We start from the raw sequence: 22086 nt of genomic DNA, 5'->3' as shown, positions 1-22086 counted from the left end.
GCTTCAGTTAATAAGTGAGCATCTAGATCTGAGAATTGGGAGGGGCCTGGAAAGTTTTCTCAGATGATTTCTGAGATTTGGATATTTTAAAAGAGACTAAAATTGTACACATACAACATTAGTAATTATTTCCATACCTAGCAGGTGCACTGATAGGGAAAAACCCCAACCATACTGTTTTTGGTTTTCTCTGTCAGAGTTATGATGGCAGTAAAACCATTATTTGGTTCAATATGGATTTCTTTTTAATGTTCATCCTTTTTAGCAAAACTGTTTAAAAACTCAGCTGTTTTGATAGAAGATCTAATATATTTGCATGTTTATCTCTGCCAGCCCCTGACAAAGACAGGTAAGACAGTCTCACTTCCCTATTCCACAGAGGTAATTACTAGGATTCTCATCTAAGTATGTTTTCATAAAGGTACAAGGCTAACCTACCTGATATATCCCATTCATGAAGTGTACTGGTATACTGAAGGGTAAAGAATGATGATAAGGATTTCGAAGAAGAGTTGAAAGAATTTCCATTCTTGAGGGTCTGGCTTCTCGATCTCCATTTTGTTGAGTTCTATCTACACATCGCTGGCAGTAAATGGCATATTTTCCAAATTCTGTCCTGTAATACAAAACTTAAGATAAAATCTAACAATAAATTTAATTGACAACCTAATATATTCAACCATTAATAATGCTTCTCTGTATATTATTATTGTACAATGTATTATGCTAATTTTAACAGTAACTTTTCTTTGTGAATGAGAATAAACTGCTATAACTTTTCTCAAATTCCAATTTCTTTACTTTTACAACCAACTGACTCAAACATACCCACAAAGAATTCTTCCTTTGTTGCATTACTGTAATCACAAACTACATTTAAAATTACCAGTCATATAGTCAACATATAGTGACTTAATATTAACAAATATAAAGAAAATAATTGTATGAAGAATCATATAGAGTGACTTAAAAAAACATGACACAGCAGATTTCTGCTTTGAAGAACATGGAGGATAATGCTTAACTGCTAAAACAAGGTAAGAAAATGTCTGCAAACAAAAATAAAAATATATTTTATTTCTTTACCCTATAAAACACTGTACTTGTTAAAAAATGTTAAGCATTAAACAAAACCACTGAGTAAATAAATGTAAAAGCTGGATAGAGATTTTATTTTGCACTCTTTTGTTATAATTTTTATTATTTATAAAAGCAAATTGATAATACCTCTAAATATATTTATACTCAAGTATCTTGTAGGCAGACCCTAAAATATTACCCTTTATCTGGGGTTTCCTCAGTGAAGGCAACTGAAATCACATGACATTGATTACAGAGGCCCCAGAATATATTATGCATTTTGCATAAAGGCAGGATATTTTCCTATTGCTTCCAAGATGTTTTTTTGCTTGTTTCTTTCACTATGTGTGTGTCTGTTTAATCTCAGAGTCTATTTAACCAACCTAACACAATGCTCTTGGTGGACAAATTGTGGATAAGACTTGGCTGAGTGCCCTGGGTCCCATAGTAAAACGCCATTCTGAAAGTTGGATTTTAAATGTCTTTTCCAAGGGAGTAAGAATTCTGAAGTAATTCAAATATCTACAATTATAAAAGGAGGGAAGATCATAGGGGAAGTTTTCCACATAAAAGAATTCAATATGGAGAAAAACAGGAAAAGGGAAAACTAAGGAAACAAAATAGTTGCTTTTACTGAAATGAACACTCGCTAATGCTAAGTCATTCATACTTGAAATGCACATAGACTTTTCACTCAAAAATATTCTTCGTTGGTTTTTAAAGCTTTTACTGCAATCTTCCATAAACTATTTAACATAACAAAGAAAATATTTTCCAAGCTCCACATAAATGCTAACCACAGGCTTCCTGTACCAATATTTATTTCACACATTCTTCTGAAAATGTACCTGGCAGGCTACTAAATACTTATGAGATATTGCAGACTTTCAGAGGCCACGTAAATGGTTCAGCTGGCTAGTTTTCTGCACACCTGGAGTCTGCATTCCTCTTTAGGTGGAGCCTGAGGAGCCACAGGAAAGGATGATGGGGAAGGAAGAGCCCAACACAGAGCGCCAAGAGCTGCCAACCCTGGGCAAAGAGAAGGACCATAGGTTAGATACCGCATGCCAGTCAGAGACCCACGTCCGAATGACTGACAGACACTGGGAGAGCAAGGGGCTGATGATAGCCTCTCTTAACCCAAAAACGTTTTGCTTCTTCCACATATACATTAACTGTTTAGAGCATTTATAATACATTAAAACCATAAAAACTCTATACTGGTCAGATCCATGATCCATCTAGTTGTGTATATGGTTGTCTATGACTGATGTACCAAAGCACAAGTAGATATAGTGGTCCTTTTTGATATCACACTTAAAGATTAGGAATATTGATTCCTTATTATTCATTTGGGCATCTACTCATTTGTTAAAATATAAATATAAGTAACAGTTTTGAAAAAGGCATATTTCAAAATAGTAGAAAATTATATGCCCCAAATCAAAACTCACCTACCCACACATACATACAAACACACCTACACATAAATAAGGGACATTATAAAAATATCAACAGGGGTTAAACAGGATTATGTGTGATTTTTATTTTTCCTTTGCTTTGTACTATTTTTACATATTTTTTCATTAATCAAGCATAACCTCATTTTTAAAATGTTGTATAAAAAAGGATGTGGGGAATAGGCACTGACCCTGCCCTTGATAGCTACAGTGCAGTAGAAGACAGTTATATATTTAAACATTAAAGTATAATATAACATAGTAATATCATGTATCTAGTTTTCTCAAAGTATAACCAATGGAGAGGATGACTAACTATTGGGGTAGTTTGAGAAGGATTCACAGGGAATATGTTGCTTGGGCTGGACTGTAAAGTCTTACAGGAGGGAATGAGGAAGGGGGACTCAGGGAAGAGGAATCATACAAGGTGAAGAATACTGCAAAGGCAGGGTGTGTTTGAAGAACGGGGAATTTATTCATTTGCTGTATGCTCGAGGCAGGATGTAGGGAAAGAGGAGGCCAGTGTAGCCAGATATTGAGGAGACCTTGATGCATATGAACCTCAAGCTTCAGAACCCCCTTGGGGACAGGCCCCTTCCAAGGCCCTGGGAAGGGTCCTATCAACTGTGTTTGTATGGTCATGTGTTTGTTGAAATGTGCAAAAGTAATATATTTTGTGCTCTTTTTCTTAAAGAGCATTTGCCAAATTGTATAAGCTTCAAGTCCTGCAAAATTTGGATCCAACCCTGAGAGTTCTGTATGCTAGGTTAAGAAATTCCTGATTTCTGCTTCCATCTTCCTTCTCTTTCTTTGAGACGCCAAGCTGTCTCTCTGCTCTCTTCCCTCACCTCCTTCTCTCTCTCTCTCCCTTTCACTCTCTCATTCTCTCTTTCTCCTCTGAGAAGGAAAAAATAAACTTTTAAACTTTTTATATCTTAAAAAAAATAAATTCCTTATTTATCCTGTGGTTAACAAGGAGTCGATATGCAGAGATAAAAATAGGATTCATTAAAAAGTAAACACACATGACTATGAAACCCCCCAAAAATATATTCAACTGCACTAATAATTAGAGAAATGTACCCTTAATCAATAGTAAAATATAATTTTTTTACCTGGAAAGAATTTAAAATAATTATACTGAATAGTGTTGAAGATACAGGAAAAATCTAGGAATGGGTTCAAAAGAATTCACTAGATCTGTACACAAGATTTAGGTTCAAATATGTCTACTATATAAGTATTTATTATAAGAAAATTGAGAAATCTCCAATGTATAGTAATTACGTTAGTGCAACCACTAATGTTTTGAAGAAGATTCAGGGGAAATGATTATGTTCTATAGTTTTGAAAAGTAGTATGCACACTGTAACTCCAGTAATATGAAAAACTGTGAGTAGGAATATACTTACATACATTTACATTTATATATAAACATATAAATATATAAATAAACCAAAATAATATACATCAAAATATTAACAGCTACTTTTCCTCTTCCACCTTCTGTATTTTCCAAATATCTATACTGAATGTGTATCATTTTACAATCAGAGAAACATCACTTTAAATTGCATATGTATGCTCAATATATACCTGCAATGGTCCTGGTTGATTTTGTGGCTGTCTTCGCCTTGTCTGTTTAATAAGCTGACAGCAAATTTCATTCTGTAGCTCAGGATGTGTCAGACAGATTTGTAAAGCACTCTGGGCTAGAGATATGTGGTAATCAATCGCAGGGGAGTCAACTGCAGCATTTATAAAAAGCTGGCAGGTCTAAATTAAACAAAAAATGATATACTAAGGTGAGAAATGATTAGATTTGTTCTGCATGAATTAGATTGATTCTCTTTTCAGCAATATTTTGTTTAAAATGATGGGGAAAGATATATTATGATAACACTAATCAAAAGAAATCTGGAGTGGTTACAATAATAGCAGACAAAGTAGGTTTCAGAGCAAGGAATTCTGCCAGAGATAAAGAGGGTCATTTTATAATGATAAAGGGGTCAGTCATCTAGAGGACATAACAATCCTAAATATCCATGTATTTAATAAAAGAACTTCAAAATACATGTTAATCTCATCCCGTATATTTTTCATTTTAGCCATTGCAGTTTTCATCTCTAAAAGCTCAATTTGGGTCTTTTGCACATCTTCCATTACTCTCCTTAAAATGCTCATGTTTTCTTCTACCTTCCTGAACAAGCAAAGTGTGGTAGGCAACCTCCAAAATGGCTTTTCTAAACCTCCTGACACTCAGATCCTTAGGTAATTCCCTCCCATATTGTACCAGGGCTGGTCTGTGTGACTAGGAAAATTTGGCATGCCATTCAGAGATTAGGTTATAAGAAACAATGTGGCTTCCATCTTGGCCACTCTTTCTCTTTACCTCTTAGATCATTTGTTCTGGATTAAGGTAACTGCCATGTCTTGACTAGAGGCCCACGTAATGAGGAACTGAGGTTTCTTTCCAACAGCTGCATGAGAGAGTCTGGAATCCTCCAGACCCAGTCAAATCTTCAGACAACTGCTGTCCCAGTTGACAACTTGATGGTAACTATAACACATGCCACTCTGAGCCAAAACTACCCAGCTAAAGTGCTTCCAGATTCCTGACCCTCTGAAACTGTGTGAAATACTAAATGTTTGTTTTTGCAAGCCACTAAGTATTGGGGAAAATTTTAATGTAATAATAGGTAACTAATACGCAGACATGTCCTTGTTTATCATCATTTGTATTATTTCTAGATATGTTTCTATGATCGCTTTTTCTCATGATTACATACATATTTAACCAATTCTCTGTATGCCTGGTGATGTCTGACTGGATGCAGACATAGTGAATTTTATATTGTTGGACACTGGGTTTTTTGTAGTCTTTAAATATTTTTGTGTTTTGTTCTGATAGTTAAATTACTTGGAAACAGGTTGATTTTTTCAAGGCTTCTTTTAAGTTTTCTTTGGGTAAAAACAGCCTTTAGTATAGGACGATTTGGGGCCCATTATTGAGGCAATAACCCTCTGAGTACTCTTCTTGATGCCTGATGTGTTAGAAGGAAGATCTTTCCATTCTAGATGATGAGAAAATAAACTATTTCTACCTCTACGTGAGCTCTAGGAATTTTTCTGCCTACTCCTTTCAGGTACTTCTTTCCCTAGTCTCAGGTGGTTTCCTCACACACACATGCTTATCAGCTCTCAGATGAAAACTCCAAGGGAACACTGCAGGTGTTTTGAGTTCCCTCTCTCCCATTCTTTAGCTCTTTCCTCTCGTTCCTGTGAATTCTAACTACCTTGGCCTTCTGGAATTCTGAGCTTTGTCTCTGCAACTCAGGAAGACTGTCAGGCTTTGTTTGGGGTGGCCAAAAGTAGAAGTTCTTCCTTTTATATTCTAACTGGTTGTTTGTACATATAAAAGCTTTTGATTTATGCTTATTTTGTACCTCACTATCTTACTGAGTTTTTGTTTGTAGTAGTTTTTCAGTTTGTTCTTTTGGACTTTCTAGGTATAAATTATACCATCTGTAAATATTTTCATTTATTGCCTAATTGCAGAGGATGTTAAAAATAATGACAAAATTTATATAATTTATAGTTTAATTAAAAAGTTAAAAAATAATAATGGAGACTATCTTTATTTTGTTCACTTTAGTGGAAATGTTTCTAATATTTCTCCATAAAGCATGATGCCTGCTTTTAGCTAAGACAGAAATGTGTTATCATGTCAAGCAAGTAATCTATTGCTATTTTATGAATGTTGTATTTGTCAAATATCTTTTTGGCATCTATGCCAAAAGATGATTATCTATCAAATAATAAGTAATATTAATAGATATCCTGATATTTAGCCTTCCTTGATTTCTTGGAATAAATATTAGTCATGATTTAATATTCTTTTCCCCATTTTTATTTTTATTTATTTATTTTATTTTTTTTTTTACAATTTACATGGAACATCACAGAACTGAATTTTAAAGAGACGGGGTCTCGCTATGTTGCCCAGGCTGGAGTGCAGTGGCTATTCACAGGCGCGATCCCACTACTGATCAGCACGGGAGTTTTGACCTGCTCCGTTTCCGACCTGGGCCGGTTCACCCCTCCTTAGGCAACCTGGTGGTCCCCTGCTCCCGGGAGGTCACCATATTGATGCCGAACTTAGTGCGGACACCCGATCGGCATAGCGCACTACAGCCCAGAACTCCTGGACTCAAGCGATCCTCCTGCCTCAGCCTCCCGGGTAGCTGGGACTACAGGCGCGTGCCACCGCGTCCGGCCCCATTTTTAAAATTGTATTGATACATAATAGTTTTATATATATTATACTATTAGGTTAAATGTGAAATTAAATATGAAAATTCCAATTTTGAATCAAAAGTGTAATTTAGTATCTCAAATAAGAAGCAGTACAATTAATCAAATATGAGCCTAAACTATCGACAGTTTTGCCATCTTAACAGCAGCTTGTTTATACCAGTAGCAAAGAAGCCTGGAGAGTGAGTGGCAATGAAATCACTAAAGGCATTGTTCATTGCTTGTTGAGAACTGAATATTTTCCTTGCAAGAATTGATCCAAAGCCTCGAAGAAGTGGTAGTCAATTGGTGCAAGGTCTGGTAAATATGGTGGATGACAGTTTCCAAGTCCAGGTTCTGTAGTTTGAGCAGCATTTTTTGTGCGACATGTGGTCAAGTGTTGTCTTGCAAGAGGATTGGCCTGTCTCTACTGACCAATCTTGGCTGTTTAATTGCAAGCATCCTCATCATTTCATCCAGCAGTAGACATCAGCTGTAATCGATTGACCAGGTTTCATGAAGCTGTAATGGATACCAGTGCTGGACCACCAAACAGACACCATTAGCTTTTTTTGATGAATATTCGGTTTTGCACTATGTTTTAGCACTTCATTTTTAGCCAACCACTGTGCTGAATGCTTGTTATTGTCAAAAAGAATCCATTTTCATCACATGTAACAATATGGTGTAGAAATGGTTTGCCTTTATGTTATGACAGCAAAGAAAGGCAAGCTTTAAGATGATTTCTTTGCCGTTGCTCGTTAAACTCATCTATCCAGCTTCTTTACCTTGCCCATTTGTTTCAAATGGTCCAATATTGTTGGAATAGTAACATCAAACCTTGCTGCTAATTCACATTAGGTTGAGATGGATTCGCATTTACTATAGCTTTCAGCTGTATCCACCTTGGTCTTAAGTTGCTCACCTGGCTCATTTTTAAGATTAAAATCAACAGAACCAAACCATCAACGTACTATGCATTCATTAGCCACATCCTCCCCAAACACTTCATTAATATTTTGAGTGGACTGTGCTGTATTTGTTCCACAAGAGGAACTCACATTCTAAAATAATATGAATTTTTGACCTATCTACGGTTTCACAAAATTGGCTCTAAAAATTTTTTTTGAAAGAAAATCACAAGCCAAAATGTGCATTTGAAAGACTGAGCATGTACCTTCACAATAAAAATAAAACAAGAAGTGTCAAAGTGAAATGTCAGAGATATCAACTGTCAAACTAAGGACTTAAGATAATCAGACATTTCATAATTAATAACCTAATATTTATAGGGTATATAAGTGCATACAATATGTAATCAAATCAGAGAAATTGGGATCACCATCAGCCATCACCTCAAACATTTATTATTTTTTTGTATTGGGAATATTCTTTTTTTTTTTTTTTGAGACAAGGTCTCACTCTGTTGCCATGTGACAGCGCAGTGGCATCATCATAGCTCACTACTGCCTCAAACTCCTGGGCTCAGGTGATCCTCCTGCCTCCATCTCCCAAATAGCTGGGACTATAGGTACGTACCACCAAACTTGGTTAATTTTTCTATGTTTTGTAGACACAGGGTCTCGCTCTTGCTCAGGTAGGTATTGAGCTCCTGATCTGAAGCAATTCTCCCGCCTTGGTCTCCCAAAGTGCTAGCATTACAGGCAGGAGCCACCACACCCAGCCTTGTTTTGAGAACATTATAAATCTTCTTTTCTAGCTATTTTGACATATACTATAATATCTTATTAACTATAGTTGTCCCACTTGCTATAGAACACTAGAACTTAATCCATCTAATTGTATGTTTGTACCCATTAATCAACTTCTCTTCACAACCCTGCACCCTCTTCCTAGCCTCTGGTAATCACCATTCTACTCTCTACCTTCACAAAATCTACTTTTTTAGTTCCCACATACAAGTAAGAACATGTGTTATCTTTCTGTGCCTGGCTTATTTCACTTAAAATATCCTCCAGTTCCATCCATATTGCTGCATATGACAGGATATATTTTTCTTAATGCCTGAATACTATTTGTTGTGTATATGTACCACATTTTCTTTTTCCATTCATCCATTGGATGATTCCATTAGGTTGATTCTAAATCTTGGCTATTGTGAATAGTGCTGCAATAAACATGAGAGTACAGATACCTCTTCAATATACTGATTCTCTTTCTTTTGGATATATGCCCAGCAGTGGGATTGCTGGATCACATGGTAGTTCTATTTTTAATATTTTGAGGAACCTCCATACTGCTTTCCGAAATTGTTGCACCAATTTACATTCCTAGCAACAGTGTACGAGCATTCCCCTTTCTCTGCATCCTGGCCAGCAATCTGTTATCTTCTGTCTTTTTTTTTTTTTTTTTTCTTTTTTTTTTCCTAGGTGAAGTATCCCAAGATCTTCTGTCTTTTTGATAATAGCCATTTTAACTGTGGTGAGTTGATATCTCATTGTGGTTTGGATTTGCATTTCCCTGATGATTAGTGATGCTGAGCATTTTTTATATACCATTTGTATATTTTCATATATATAAATGTATATATGAAATATGTATATATATATATAAATGTATATATACCATTTGTATATAGCCATTTGTATATTTTCTTTTGGGAAATGTCTATTGAGATATTTTGCCTACTTTTAAATTGAATTATTTGGATATAGAGTTGAATGATTTAATATTCTTTTAACATGATGCTGGATTCTGATTGTTAATATTTAATTATTTTTGCAAATGTTCTCTGTTTTTTGGGGGGTTTGGTATCTAAGTAACAATCATTTCACAAAATGAATATGGTGATGTGATGATTGAGGATTGCTTCAAAATAATGCAGGGTCAGGGAGCAGTGAGGATGGGAGAATAAAACAAAACTGGTCATGTGTTGACAACTGCGGATCTGGGTGATGGGTACCTTGGACTTCATTGTAATATTCTCTCTACTCTTACATATGTTGGAAAGTTTCCAAAATAAAAAGTAAAAGAAAAAAACATTTTGGAAAATTTCCTTCTTTTTCTATGCTTTGGGACAACTTAAACAGCATTGAAATTATCTACTCATAAAGTTTTATAAATTCTCTTGCTTAGATTATTATTTTCTTGTGGAATCATTTTTGGTCATTTATATTTTCTTATAAAATTGATCACTTCATCCAGATTTTCAAATATATTTGTATACTCTTTCTTGCTTTGAGTATTTGTGTATTCTGTAGGTAGATTTTTAAAAACATTCCATTATAGCAACTTTTAAAATGAACAAAAGTAAAATAGCATAACGATCTATCATGTACCCATCATCCAGTGTCAATAATTAACAGCATTTTGACAAACTTATTTCATTCACCACCTCCCCACCTCCACTCTTTTCCTAGAGTATTTTAATGTATGACATGTTTCTTTACCAATAATACTTCAGGATGGATCTCCAATTGATAAAGTTTGTTTATCCACAGCCATCATGCCATCATTATAACATCCCAAATTAGCAATAATTCCACAATATTATCTAAGAAGCAAATGAATTTTTTGATATGGGAGAAATATGGGCAAGTAAAAGCCAAAAGAAAGAGACTGAGGCTCTGAGAGACTAGGGGAAAATGAAGTACTAGGATCCTGCTGTGGAGCTGAAACCTGGAACCACAAAAGGTACACCATATTCTGAGACTGGAGGAGTAGATGAGAAAATAGATGAAGGGGAAGGATTTGAGGTAATCATGTCTAATGTCCTCCAATTTTCTCAATGAAATATTAATAGAAGGCAAGTTTCTTTTTTGTATTGTTGAGTAGGGAGTTTGAGGAGCATGTGACCAAAGACAAGCAAAAAGACAGACAGTTGTCCATGAGGAATGGAGACCATGGATTTATACTGGTTCTAGCCTACATGGCTATTTGATGCTCTCTAGCACCGTACATCTGGTATCCTGGGAGCAGACAACACTCCATTGGTCTGTTAATAACTAGGATCTGGCTAAAGAATACATCAAAGTATGGGTCCCAGGGAACTACCAGTACTTATTAATAATAAGAGTAAACCAGACTGGATAATGAAGGAAGAAAAGCCAAGAGGCCATTGTCATAACCTCAGAGAAAAGAAATGGCTCAAAACAAATGTCTTAGGGATGACAAAAAGTAGAAGAGCAAAAAAATAAGAGAGCATGACGGCTAGGATTGTGGTTAACAAAAGATATATTAAAATTTAAGCTTTTAAAGGTGGCATACTTGGAAGGACTGGTGAAGTCAGGTGTGGATATGGGGAACGGGAAGATAAAGTAGACTAGAGGTGAAGTTAACTGGAATTAAGAAGGTCAATAATCTTAAAACCATGGCATTGATGAGTGAAGTGGTAATAAAGTCATTTGCAAGACTTGAGGTACAGAGAAAGAATGTGAGATGGAGCCAAAATCCTAAATGATATTTAAGGAGTTACTGGAAGGTAGCTGATGAGAGATAGAGGATAAAGAGTGATATGGATTGAATGGCAAATTCTAAGTGATGAGGGATTTCTAGTAGAGGTTGAGGAATAACAATTTGAGAGCAGCCCAGGAAAGGAAATAGTGCTGACCCCTTTTGCAATGCTGAGTTTGGTGTGATGTGAAACATCTTTACATTTGAGAGGTTAAAGGGGAAGTGATTCTCTGGAATCAAGTGTTTCGCACTGTCCAAACCATACATAGCTTATTTCAGTAAATCCAAAATCCTCACTCAGAAAGTATATAAAACTCACTTAATTTTATTTTAATAGATTTTCAATAGATCATCATTATCACATTTTGAATTTTCTTGGAGATAGTAAAACTTTGTAACCCAAATTATTATTTTTTATAACTAAATTATTTAACAACATATAACTATTTTACCTTAAATAATTTAATAGCTTCTGTCTGTAGAGCTTCAGAAGGCAGTGTTGTCAGAGGGGAAATGATTCCTTCTTTGCTGTGACACAAAGTGGGGTGTCTCCATATCTGAGAGGCTAAATACAGAATAAAATATGAATAGAAAACTGAACAAATCACTTATTTTGGCCTCCCACTATATTAGCCCTTTAGAAATTAGCTCATGCAGGCTTGGTGCACAACTTCAAGTCACAAAGGTCAGGAGAAACCTTTGGTAACATTTTATTTTGGTTGCCAGGCCATTGTGATTCTCATGCTCTGTTTTAGATAATCTAGATGAGTTGGGTTCTAATTTACTAGTCTACCAGGGGACTAACATATGGCTTACATGTGCTAAAGATTGGTGGCCTAGCTAGGGAGATGACTCTATGTGAGGAGAAGCTGGGGAAAGAGCTAGAGAGGAAAAGCCAAAGTAGCAAGAAATATAAAGAGGAACCTGAAGTCATTTATTTCTAAAGTCAACATTTATTATATTCCTGTGTTGGACACTACCAATTAAATGTGGTCTTTGTTAGTATGTAAAACATAGGATAGAATCTAGATTCTCAATGAGGAAACATTAAATATAAAAAATTAATTTCAACGCAAAGCTACAAACGCTATCAAAGAGTTAAGTGGCAAAGTGCATTGGGATATAATTTTGACATTGATTAAGCTCCTTTTATGAGCCAGACACTCTGCTGGAGTGGGCTGGCTAGGGGATTTTTTCAGGCCAGATAAGGTTTCATCATGTTGATGAGGACTGCCAAGGAAGGGGGCATTCCGAGCAGAGGAGCAATGTGAGCAAGCACAGAGGGATATGACAAGACATAGCATAGTGGGGGATGATTGTGTCCCTGGAGCTGAAGAACCACAGTGAGAATTGTGGCCCATGACAAGCAAAGGCAATGATAAGGTGGGTATGTTGCAGGGGAAACAGGAACCCACAAAGTGAAAACTCTATTAGGCTAACGTCCATTTCATAAACCATAGAGCCTTATATGTTCATGAACTTACAAGGTTCCCCTTCTATATTTAGCAATTTGCAAACAAGTTGTTCAAATTCAGATCCAACATTTACATTGTTACTTCCAGCTGCAACAGTCAGATGATAAAGCCAAGTGTCCTTAAAATCAGAACATATTAATAGAAATGTTAACCAAGATATAGTTTTGATTACTTAAAGAAAAAAACCAATTTGCATAAACAGCAAAAACTTTTAGACAGAATAGAACCACTTTCTTTAATTTTTTTTGTAATAACTAAAAGCCATTTAGTCAAACAATTCTGAGGCAGGCTTACTTGAATTGTGTTCATAATACATATTCTCATTATTCACAATTTTATTATTTTCTACAGATACTTCTTAGAAAAGAAAGACAAAATTAAGGAAAGTAATGTATGTTGAGAGTAGAATAAATACAACCAGTTAATATATCTTTAAGAAATACAATAAATTCTAGCAAATTTAAAATCTGACTCTCAGTATAATACATATATAATACTTTGGAAATCCAGAAAATTTAAAGAAGAAAGTCCCACTCCCCAAAGATAACTACTGGTCTTTTCTTCCTCTAGGAAAATAGATATGTAGATTAAATTTTTACATGGTTGAATTATACTAAAAAATAGAGGATTATAATTTTTGAATTTTACTAATACCACATAATCATTTCTTTGTTGCTAAAAATTCTTTATAAGCAAATTTTAATGGCTATAGGATATTCTATTACATATATGGACACACTGTATTTATTTAATCAATTTCCTATTGTTGAACATTTAGATGTTTCCTACTTTCTCACAGAGAAAAAATACTGTGACAGTTAACATCTGTTAACTAAGAAGGATATATTTTCTGAGTTTAAAATGTCTGAGAAATAAAATTATTTTTAAAAGAATACTGTGTTCAACAAATTTATACATAAATCTTTCGCTGCAGTTATGATCACTTTCTTAGTAGATGGAAAGAGAATTATGAGTCATTACTAAGGCATGAAGATTTTTAGAAACTCTTGAAACACACTTTCAAAGTACTTTCCAGAGCATTTATACCAATTTATACTCCCACCAGAGGAGCAAGAGACTGTTTCCATCCTCATAGCTTCATTAACATAATTTTCTAAATCTTTGATAATTTGAGACAATAAAAGCTTTACCATTTTTTAAATGTGCATTTCTTTCATTACAGATGAGTCTAAGCATTAATTAACCATTAACCTCCTCAGAAAGTTGTTCAGCAGGTCTTCCTCCCATTTTCTACTGGAAACATAGTTTTCAAATCAAATGAGAGGTAGTAGAGACAAGTGTTCAGGAACACAGGATCTGTAGTCAGAGTTATAGGTTTAAATACCAACTCTGCCTCTTGCTAGATATGTGACTACAGGAACATGCTTCAGTTTTCCATATGTAAACGGGAATAAGATCACTTCCCACAGGAAGCAATTGTAAGGATGCAGATGAAATATACTTAGCACTTATCCTGATATATGTGCTCAAAAATTATCAATATCAATAAACAATCTATAAGAGCTGTTTATATGTTAAAGATATAATAGCCATCCATGAAGTATTCTGGCTTTTGTGTTATATTTTTAGTAATATTTATGTTTTTATTTGATATAAAGAAGTACTTCAATTTTTTGTATTCAAATCTGTCAACCATTTGCACCATGATTTCTTACATTGCTTTTTTTCCTATAAAGTACTTTATATTCAGAGATCAGATAAAGGCCTTTAAAAAATAATTTCATTGACTTCTTTTAACTCTTTAAATTCATCTGGAAATACTTTGCTATATGTATGAGATGAAAAAACTAAACTAATGTTTCCCTATATAGCCAATTTCTCAATATATAATAAATATATAGTACTATATATTGAACAATACATTACTTCCTCATTAATTTGTGATGTACCCTTTATTACAAATGACTACACATATATATATAATATATAAAATAATTCATTTTCAATTGTATCTAAACCAAAATCTTATTGAAAACACATCAATTATATATGGTGTAGGCCTTAGATTCACTGAAAAATATCCGATCTGACAGATCTAAATTTTTAACATAAGGTCCCACTGTCCTCCACCTTCATGAACTATTTTTAGCCTTAATACTGCTTTTGTCAGTAGGATTGAAAAATGACACATTTGAACAAGGAAAATAGAGTTGAGAGTCTATTGCAAAACTCTCTTCTTTATTTCCATAAAATTCATTTGAAATTATTACCAATATCTGAAGATCAATAGTCTAAATCATTCTAAATCGGCCAGTAAATCTTTAAATACCTTTTCATGCTTAGATCCAATTAGAAGGTAAGTGGGACCTTGGTCTTTGGGGTGGATGACGATTGTGTAATGTGTGGATAACAGACTACGCCCACTGGCTTCATAATCTTCATCTGAATCACAAGATCTGTCGACCTCTTCAACTTTAGCCTCCCAGAGTTTGATCTGACCTAAAGGAAACTAAAGTAAATGTTAGTAATTTCTAAATCTTTTCCTATTCAAATTTTTCATAGTCCTTTTTATTGTTACCTTTATAAAAGCAGTATCAAGCACATCTTTTAAAAATCATTTTAAAATATTGCCTAAAAGCAATTTGATTACCCACATTGTTACAGAAGTAGTAGCAACAACCAAAAGCCCAATTGTAATATGAAATAACAATGTGAATACTAGATATTTAACTTTTAAGGAAAATGCAAGAAGCTACACTTCAGCACAGTGGTTCAGATTATTCAGCTGGACTAAACAACCCATTATCTAGTTGAGCAATTAGTAATAATTCAGCCAAAATATTCATTTGACTTTTTTGAAGAACCGAGCAGTGATTTAACTATTGGATCAAAAGGACAAGTGTGCGACGTAGTCAAAATATTGCTCATAGAAAAAATAACAAGATTAGACGGAGAGTGCGAAGATAAACTATCATCCCAAACTCCAATAAACGAGGAGTGAAGATATAAGGGTCTTCACTGACATATATAATATATCAAAGAACAATACCATAATTTCCTCTATCTTAATTTCAAAGTAAGAAAAAGTTCCTTAAGCCAATTTACATTAAGTTTTATTTATCCTTTTATTGAAAAAAAAAGAAAGTATGGAAGTATATCTGCTGTGTTGAACATTAGATATCTGTTTTATAACTTTTGCTTTAATTAAGTACATTTATTCCAGGAACATACATAGTCTGCATCAGATTTATAACTTCTAAAAAATATTTGGTCAAGTTTCCAATTGCAGTTCTGAAAAAATTCACCCTAACTACAAAGACATTTAATCACACATTCTTATGCTAAGTTCCAGGGCTCAGTACTTGGACTCTTCTTCCATCTACACTCACTCCTGAGTGATATCATCCAAGTTCATATCCTGGGTGATATCATCCAAGTTAATATCAGCATATGTTAGTTACTCCCAAATTTATACCTCCAGACTCACTATTTCTACGTAGATGTTTAACAGAATCTCAAACTTATGTTGGCGAGTCCTCCCTGACAACCTGCTCTGCCTAGCCTTCCTCATCTCAGTTGTTGGCAATGTTATGGTTCTAGCTACTAAGGCCAAAATCCTTGGCATCATCACTGACCCCTGTCTTTCTCTCATACCTCATACCTAATTGATCAACAAATCCTGTCAGTAAGCCATTCAGAATCTATGCAGAATCTGGTCTCCTCTCAAACCTCCATGGCACCACCAAACCATAATCACCTCTTGCCTGGCTTGCTAGAGTAGCCTCCTAACTCCTCTCCTCATTCCCTTCAGTCTATTTGTAACCAGCAACCACAATGTTACTGTTAGACACAGGTAGGACTGGGTCCATGCTGTGCTCAAAACCCTCCAGTCTCTTGTCATTTCACTTCAGTGAAGCTGAAGGGCAGCAGAATCTGCCACTCCAAAAGGTATCACTTTGGCATAAAGGGTTATTTTGAACTAAAGGCCTTTAAAAAAACAACAGGTACAAGAAGGGCATTCTGACCCTCTCCCTTTTCTTTTCACAGGCAGGATATAAAACCCCCATATGGAAGATGTCCTCCCTGTACCAGAGGAAAATAACATTCTTATCATCAAAGACAGGAATCTGAGGCCAAGGGAAATTTGTACAAATGAACTTTGTTAAACTCAACCTTATCTTCCTAGTCACTTCTCCACCCAATTAACTACCCTAGCGCAAGTCCCTTTCCCTTGCCACGTTTTCACAACTTACTACCCTTTGTCTAATTCAGTATTTAAGTGGTTAACTCTGTTTTTGGTTCTTCATTTCCTTTTAAGTGTCACGTAAAACCTACATTAAATAAATTTGTATGCTTTTCTCCTGTAACCTGTCTTATGTCAATTTAATTCTCAGGCCTGAAAAATCCCTAAGAGGGCAGAGGTAAAATTTTACCTTCTGTACAAAGTAAGCTTTTAAAAATAGGATGAAGGAAACTAATTTTACTATGATAATATATGACAATATTATCCTAATTGTGTGTTTAGGCACACCAATCATATGAAAATCTAGGTTTCATTCACCCCAATATTTAAAGTTGGTTATTCATTTTACCAAAGGATTCACAATGGCTCCATAAACAGTGAACAGACCTAATGCTTTCAAACATTTTGACTTAATTAAAGAAAACAACATGGAAACAGATTGAAAACACATTGTTTTGGACACTGTAGCACAAAATGAAGTAGGCCTATACTGATTCACATGTATTCTCAATAATTTTCCAGTGATTATAATGGATTTCTGCTCATTTATCTACATTCTTCTATGACAAATTCTATCCATTTTTATTAAATTATTTTTCTATCTGTAAAAACAACACATGCTTATTATAGAAACTTAGTAAGTATGGAAAGGTATAAAAAAGAAGAAGAAAATCATCCATAATACTATGATCAGAGATAATCATTCAACATTTTGGTATAGTTCTTTTTCATCTGCTATGCATATTTTTACTTAGATGTGCTGGACTGAGAATTATAAATTCAGCATCTCAACTACCCTCTTCTAAGATCTCATAATTACAGAGGAGAAGTTGGGAATTACATTTGCCAGAATCTCTGTCCCTGTATGATTCTGAGTTAGACTTTGCCCCTATGAGAGAATCTAGATGAAATCTGGAAGGTAAAGGTGAAAGAGGAGTTATTCTCTTGAGACCATTACCGTCAGATGATGGGGCAGATGTGAGATTCACAGATGCTTCCCAATGAACTCTTGAGGACCATCTGCTTCAGTCCTTTGAGCTGAAATCTTCAGTGTTGACTTTTCTGACCTTCAGTGGTGGCTTCCCTAACCTCTATTCCTTCCACTTTTAAAAAAGTTATATAAGCTCTAAAATTTTTCTAAAAGGTATGTATGACCCTAGTTCTATATTAAAACATTATACTTGGGGCCGGGCACGGTGGCTCACGCCTGTAATCCTAGCACTCTGGGAGGCAGAGGTGGGTGGATTGCTCAAGGTCAGGAGTTCGAAACCAACCTGAGCAAGAGTGAGATCCCGTCTCTACTATAACTAGAAAGAAATTAATTGGCCAACTAATATATATAGAAAAAATGAGCCGGCCATGGTGGCACATGCCTGTAGTCCCAGCTACTCGGTAGGCTGAGGCAGCAGGATTGCTTGAACCCAGGAGTTTGAGGTTGCTGTGAGCTAGGCTGACGCCATGGCACTCACTCTAGCCTGGCTGGGCAACAAAGTGAGACTCTGTCTCAAAAAAAAACCAAAAACAAAAAAACATTATACTTGGAATAGGTACAGTGGCTTCTGTTTTCCTGACTAATAAATTAGTTAGGATTACACTGAGTATATAATTTTGTGTTATGCTTATTCAGGTAACATTTATATGTGCATATTTTCCTGCATTACTTCAGAGGTATCATTTTTAATGGGTGTACTGTGTTTTTCCATACCATCAGCAATACCAAGAACAATGGCATGTATTTTAAACACAGCTGGTCATACCTGAGAAAGCAGTCTGTGGAAAGGCAACAGAGAAATACTAACTGACACATATGATCACTAGACCAAGAAATTTAGTCTCATTATCACAGTAATCAGTCATAGGCTGTTCTTCTGAGGAACTGATATCATCATACTATGCAAGTACTCTTGGCCATGTCAACTCAACATTTATAGGTTCAGTAATCCAAAGGTGACACTGAGTACCCATAATGATAACTGGGCATACATTTCACCTTTGGTAGACAGCCCATCTTTCTACTGAGAAAGTGAAAATAACTCAGGTTCTTTTGTGGAAGAGATTAGTTTAAAAATAAGTAAATAGGATATAAACAGGCAGTTGGATGGATAGATAAATGGTATCCAGAAATTTGAAGGTCTGCGACAAGACTGGATTCTTTATCCTCCCCAGGTCTTCTTTCCTAGCTAACTATCCCCACCTCTCAACCTTATCTGGTCTGTCTGAAGCTGGGAAAACAGGAGAAATTAATGCCTGGGGTGGGCAAGAGGCAGAAGGCTTTTCTCTTCTAGGTCTTAGAAGATGTATTAATTTAAAGTTGCTAAGGTTTATAATTAAGAATCAAGAAGACTCCTGTAGGTGATAGGTATGTCATTACCTCAATAATCAATTTTACACCAAATTTTAACCTGATCAAAAATTCTAAAGTTTTACCTAGCAACAGAAGAGTGAAAAGGAAAACTTTAAGCCATAATAAACAATTGTCTTATTAAAAAGATATACATACCTTATCTTCTTGACTACGAAAATAATATAATGTCTTTCCTATAAGTGTACACCAGACTCTCTTGGAGTAGCCATGTTTCACCTAAAATCACATTTCAATGAATTACAAATGTAGCTCAGAATTCTGACAACTTAAAGTATAGCTTATACACTCTATTTGAAGTTCTACAGGTTTGCCCAACATACAAGTGATATTCCAAATGCTATTTAAAACTTACCTGTTACAGTAGGAGAATGGCAAGTTTTGCTTTGGTGCCAACTATTCAACATTTTTTTTTTTTTATATATTTTTTTTTTTAATCTTTTCTTTTTTTTTTTTAATTTATTTTTATTTTTTTATTTTATTTATTTTTTTTTTTTGAGACAGAGTCTCGCTTTGTTGCCTAGGCTAGAGTGAGTGCCGTGGCGTCAGCCTGGCTCACAGCAACCTCAAACTCCTGGGCTCAAGCAATCCTTCTGTCTCAGCCTCCCAAGTAGCTGGGACTACAGGCATGAGCCACCATGCCCGGCTCATTTTTTCTATATATATTAGTTGGCCAATTAGTTTCTTTCTATTTATAGTAGAGACGGGGTCTCGCTCTTGCTCAGGCTGGTTTCGAACTCCCGACCTCGAGCAATCCGCCCGCCTCGGCCTCCCAGAGAGCTAGGATTACAGGCGTGAGCCACCGCGCCCGGCCCTATTCAACATTTTTTATAAATGTTTACTATGTGTCAAGTGTACTATTAATACTATGCCTGGGCCTGTAATCCTAGCACTCTGGGAGGCCGAGGCAGGTGGATTGCTCAAGATCAGGAGTTTGAAACCAGCCTGAGCAAGAGTGAGACCCCGTCTCTACTAAAAATAGAAAGAAATCAATTGGCCAACTAAAAATATATATAGAAAAAATTAGCCGGGCATGGTGGCGCATGCTTGTAGTCCCAGCTACTTGTGAAGCTGAGGCAGAAGGATCACTTGAGCCTAGGAGTTTGAGGTTGCTGTGAGCTAGGCTGACGCCATGGCACTCTAGCCCAGGCAACAAAGTGAGACTCTGTCTCAAAAAAAAGAAAGAAAAAAATACTATGGTTGGGACTGAAGATTCAAAGATGGATAAAATAAGGTGCCAATTTCACAAGTAAGCACATGTTATAGTTTCCATATTTCATAGATTTCTAATAGCCTTGTGGCTCACTGGGTTAACGCCCTAATGTTAGAAGTGAGAAGATTAAAACCTAAAGATTTCCAATGATTTCCCAAATGTAAAAGATTCATTCATTCAAAACATCTTATGTATTCTCTAGAAGTAATCAAACAAAATAACGAAATAATATTAAAAGCTATTGTTATATACTGAGAACCTCCTACAAGTCAGGTACTAAGTTAAGTGACTGGGACAGAATTTGAATCTAGCTCTTGACTTTAGTCAGCAATTCGTCTAGGTCCTATGGAAACAGATTTGAACAAGATACAGTCTCCTATCACAGGGAGCTCACAGCCTGTGAGGAAGGCAGACAATTAAATCAGCAGTATCCTATATACCTCATCAATAGCACAAAGAGTTTATATATATGTATATATACATTGTATATATGTACATGTACATATACATATTGTATATGTATATATATATATATATATACACACACACATTTTTGTGGAGGACATTCCACCAACATTTTTGTTGTATATTGTAGGTTTATAATTTGATGGCTTTATGAAGACCCTTATTGACAGTTCCCCCTTCCCCAGTCCTGCCAGAGTATAAGCACTGAAGATCTTTATCAGACAGTCCCAGCTACATCCTCAAGCATAGAAGAACACAAAGAACTCCATTCTCACCAGTGGGTAAGATTTAGTATAAGTCCTATTGCTCCAGATCTAGAATGCCTGGTTGAGCTTGCCCCATAATCCACTCCTCTGGCAGAGGGCCCTGCCCATCTAGCCCTTCCAAGTTCTGCATTGAGGCCAGACACTCTCCTACAGTCTGGAAAGACCTGCCACTTGTAAACCAAGACACTGGCCAGAACAACCAAAGCCCCAAATTCTGTTGCCATGCTTGCCCATGGTGATAAGAATTAAGGAGAAAAATGAAGCAGGAAAGGAGAAGTGATTTACAATATAAAATCAGGTGGTCAGGAGGGCCTCATTGTCACTGAGTAAGGCCCTGAAGGAAGTAGATGAGCCATTCAGTCATCTGAGGGAAGAGCAGATGCGTTTGGTGAGAAACATGCCCAATGTGTCTAAGGAACAGCGGGGAGGCTGGTGTGTCTGAAGCTGAGCAAGTGAGGGGAGAAGTTACAGGGGAAATTGTGGGGAGTGGGACAAGTGGAATACAGAGCTTACAGGAACTTGTAAACCCTTCTGAGAAGAATGCAAATTATTGCCACAGTAGATTTTACAGTGGGCAAGTCACTCTAGTAGAAAAGGCCTAGATTTTGAGGTCTGATAGACCAAGTTTTTGTTTGTTTGTTTGTTTTTAATTTATTTTTGAGACACTGTTGCCTGGGCATCATTGCAGCTCACTGCAACCTCCAACTCCTGCGCTCCAGCAATCCTCCTGCCTCAGACTCCCGAGTAGCTGGAACTACAGGTGCTATTTTTCTACTTTTTGTAGAGATGGGGTCTCGCTCTTGCTAAGGCTGGTTTGGAACTCTTGGGCTCAAGAAATTCTCCTGCCTTGGCCTC

At 35.8% G+C, this 22086-nt stretch overlaps 1 protein-coding gene across 1 annotated transcript in view; it reads right to left on the bottom strand.

Annotated features, from left to right (window-relative positions):
* PLEKHH2 (pleckstrin homology, MyTH4 and FERM domain containing H2) overlaps positions 1–22086 on the bottom strand; it is a 112097-nt gene that overhangs the window by 30215 nt on the left and 59796 nt on the right. The window contains exons 16-22 of the mRNA XM_012756344.2: positions 19426–19506; positions 15012–15191; positions 12731–12839; positions 11699–11811; positions 4137–4316; positions 2012–2109; positions 439–616 (exon numbers count right to left, since the gene is read on the bottom strand). Coding sequence (XP_012611798.1) covers positions 439–616; positions 2012–2109; positions 4137–4316; positions 11699–11811; positions 12731–12839; positions 15012–15191; positions 19426–19506 — 939 coding nt within the window. The remainder of the gene's footprint in view (positions 1–438; positions 617–2011; positions 2110–4136; positions 4317–11698; positions 11812–12730; positions 12840–15011; positions 15192–19425; positions 19507–22086) is intronic.

Source organism: Microcebus murinus, chromosome 3, assembly GCF_040939455.1.
Source record: "Microcebus murinus isolate Inina chromosome 3, M.murinus_Inina_mat1.0, whole genome shotgun sequence".
NCBI lineage: Eukaryota > Metazoa > Chordata > Mammalia > Primates > Cheirogaleidae > Microcebus > Microcebus murinus.
This window is presented reverse-complemented; position numbering and strand designations above follow the sequence as displayed.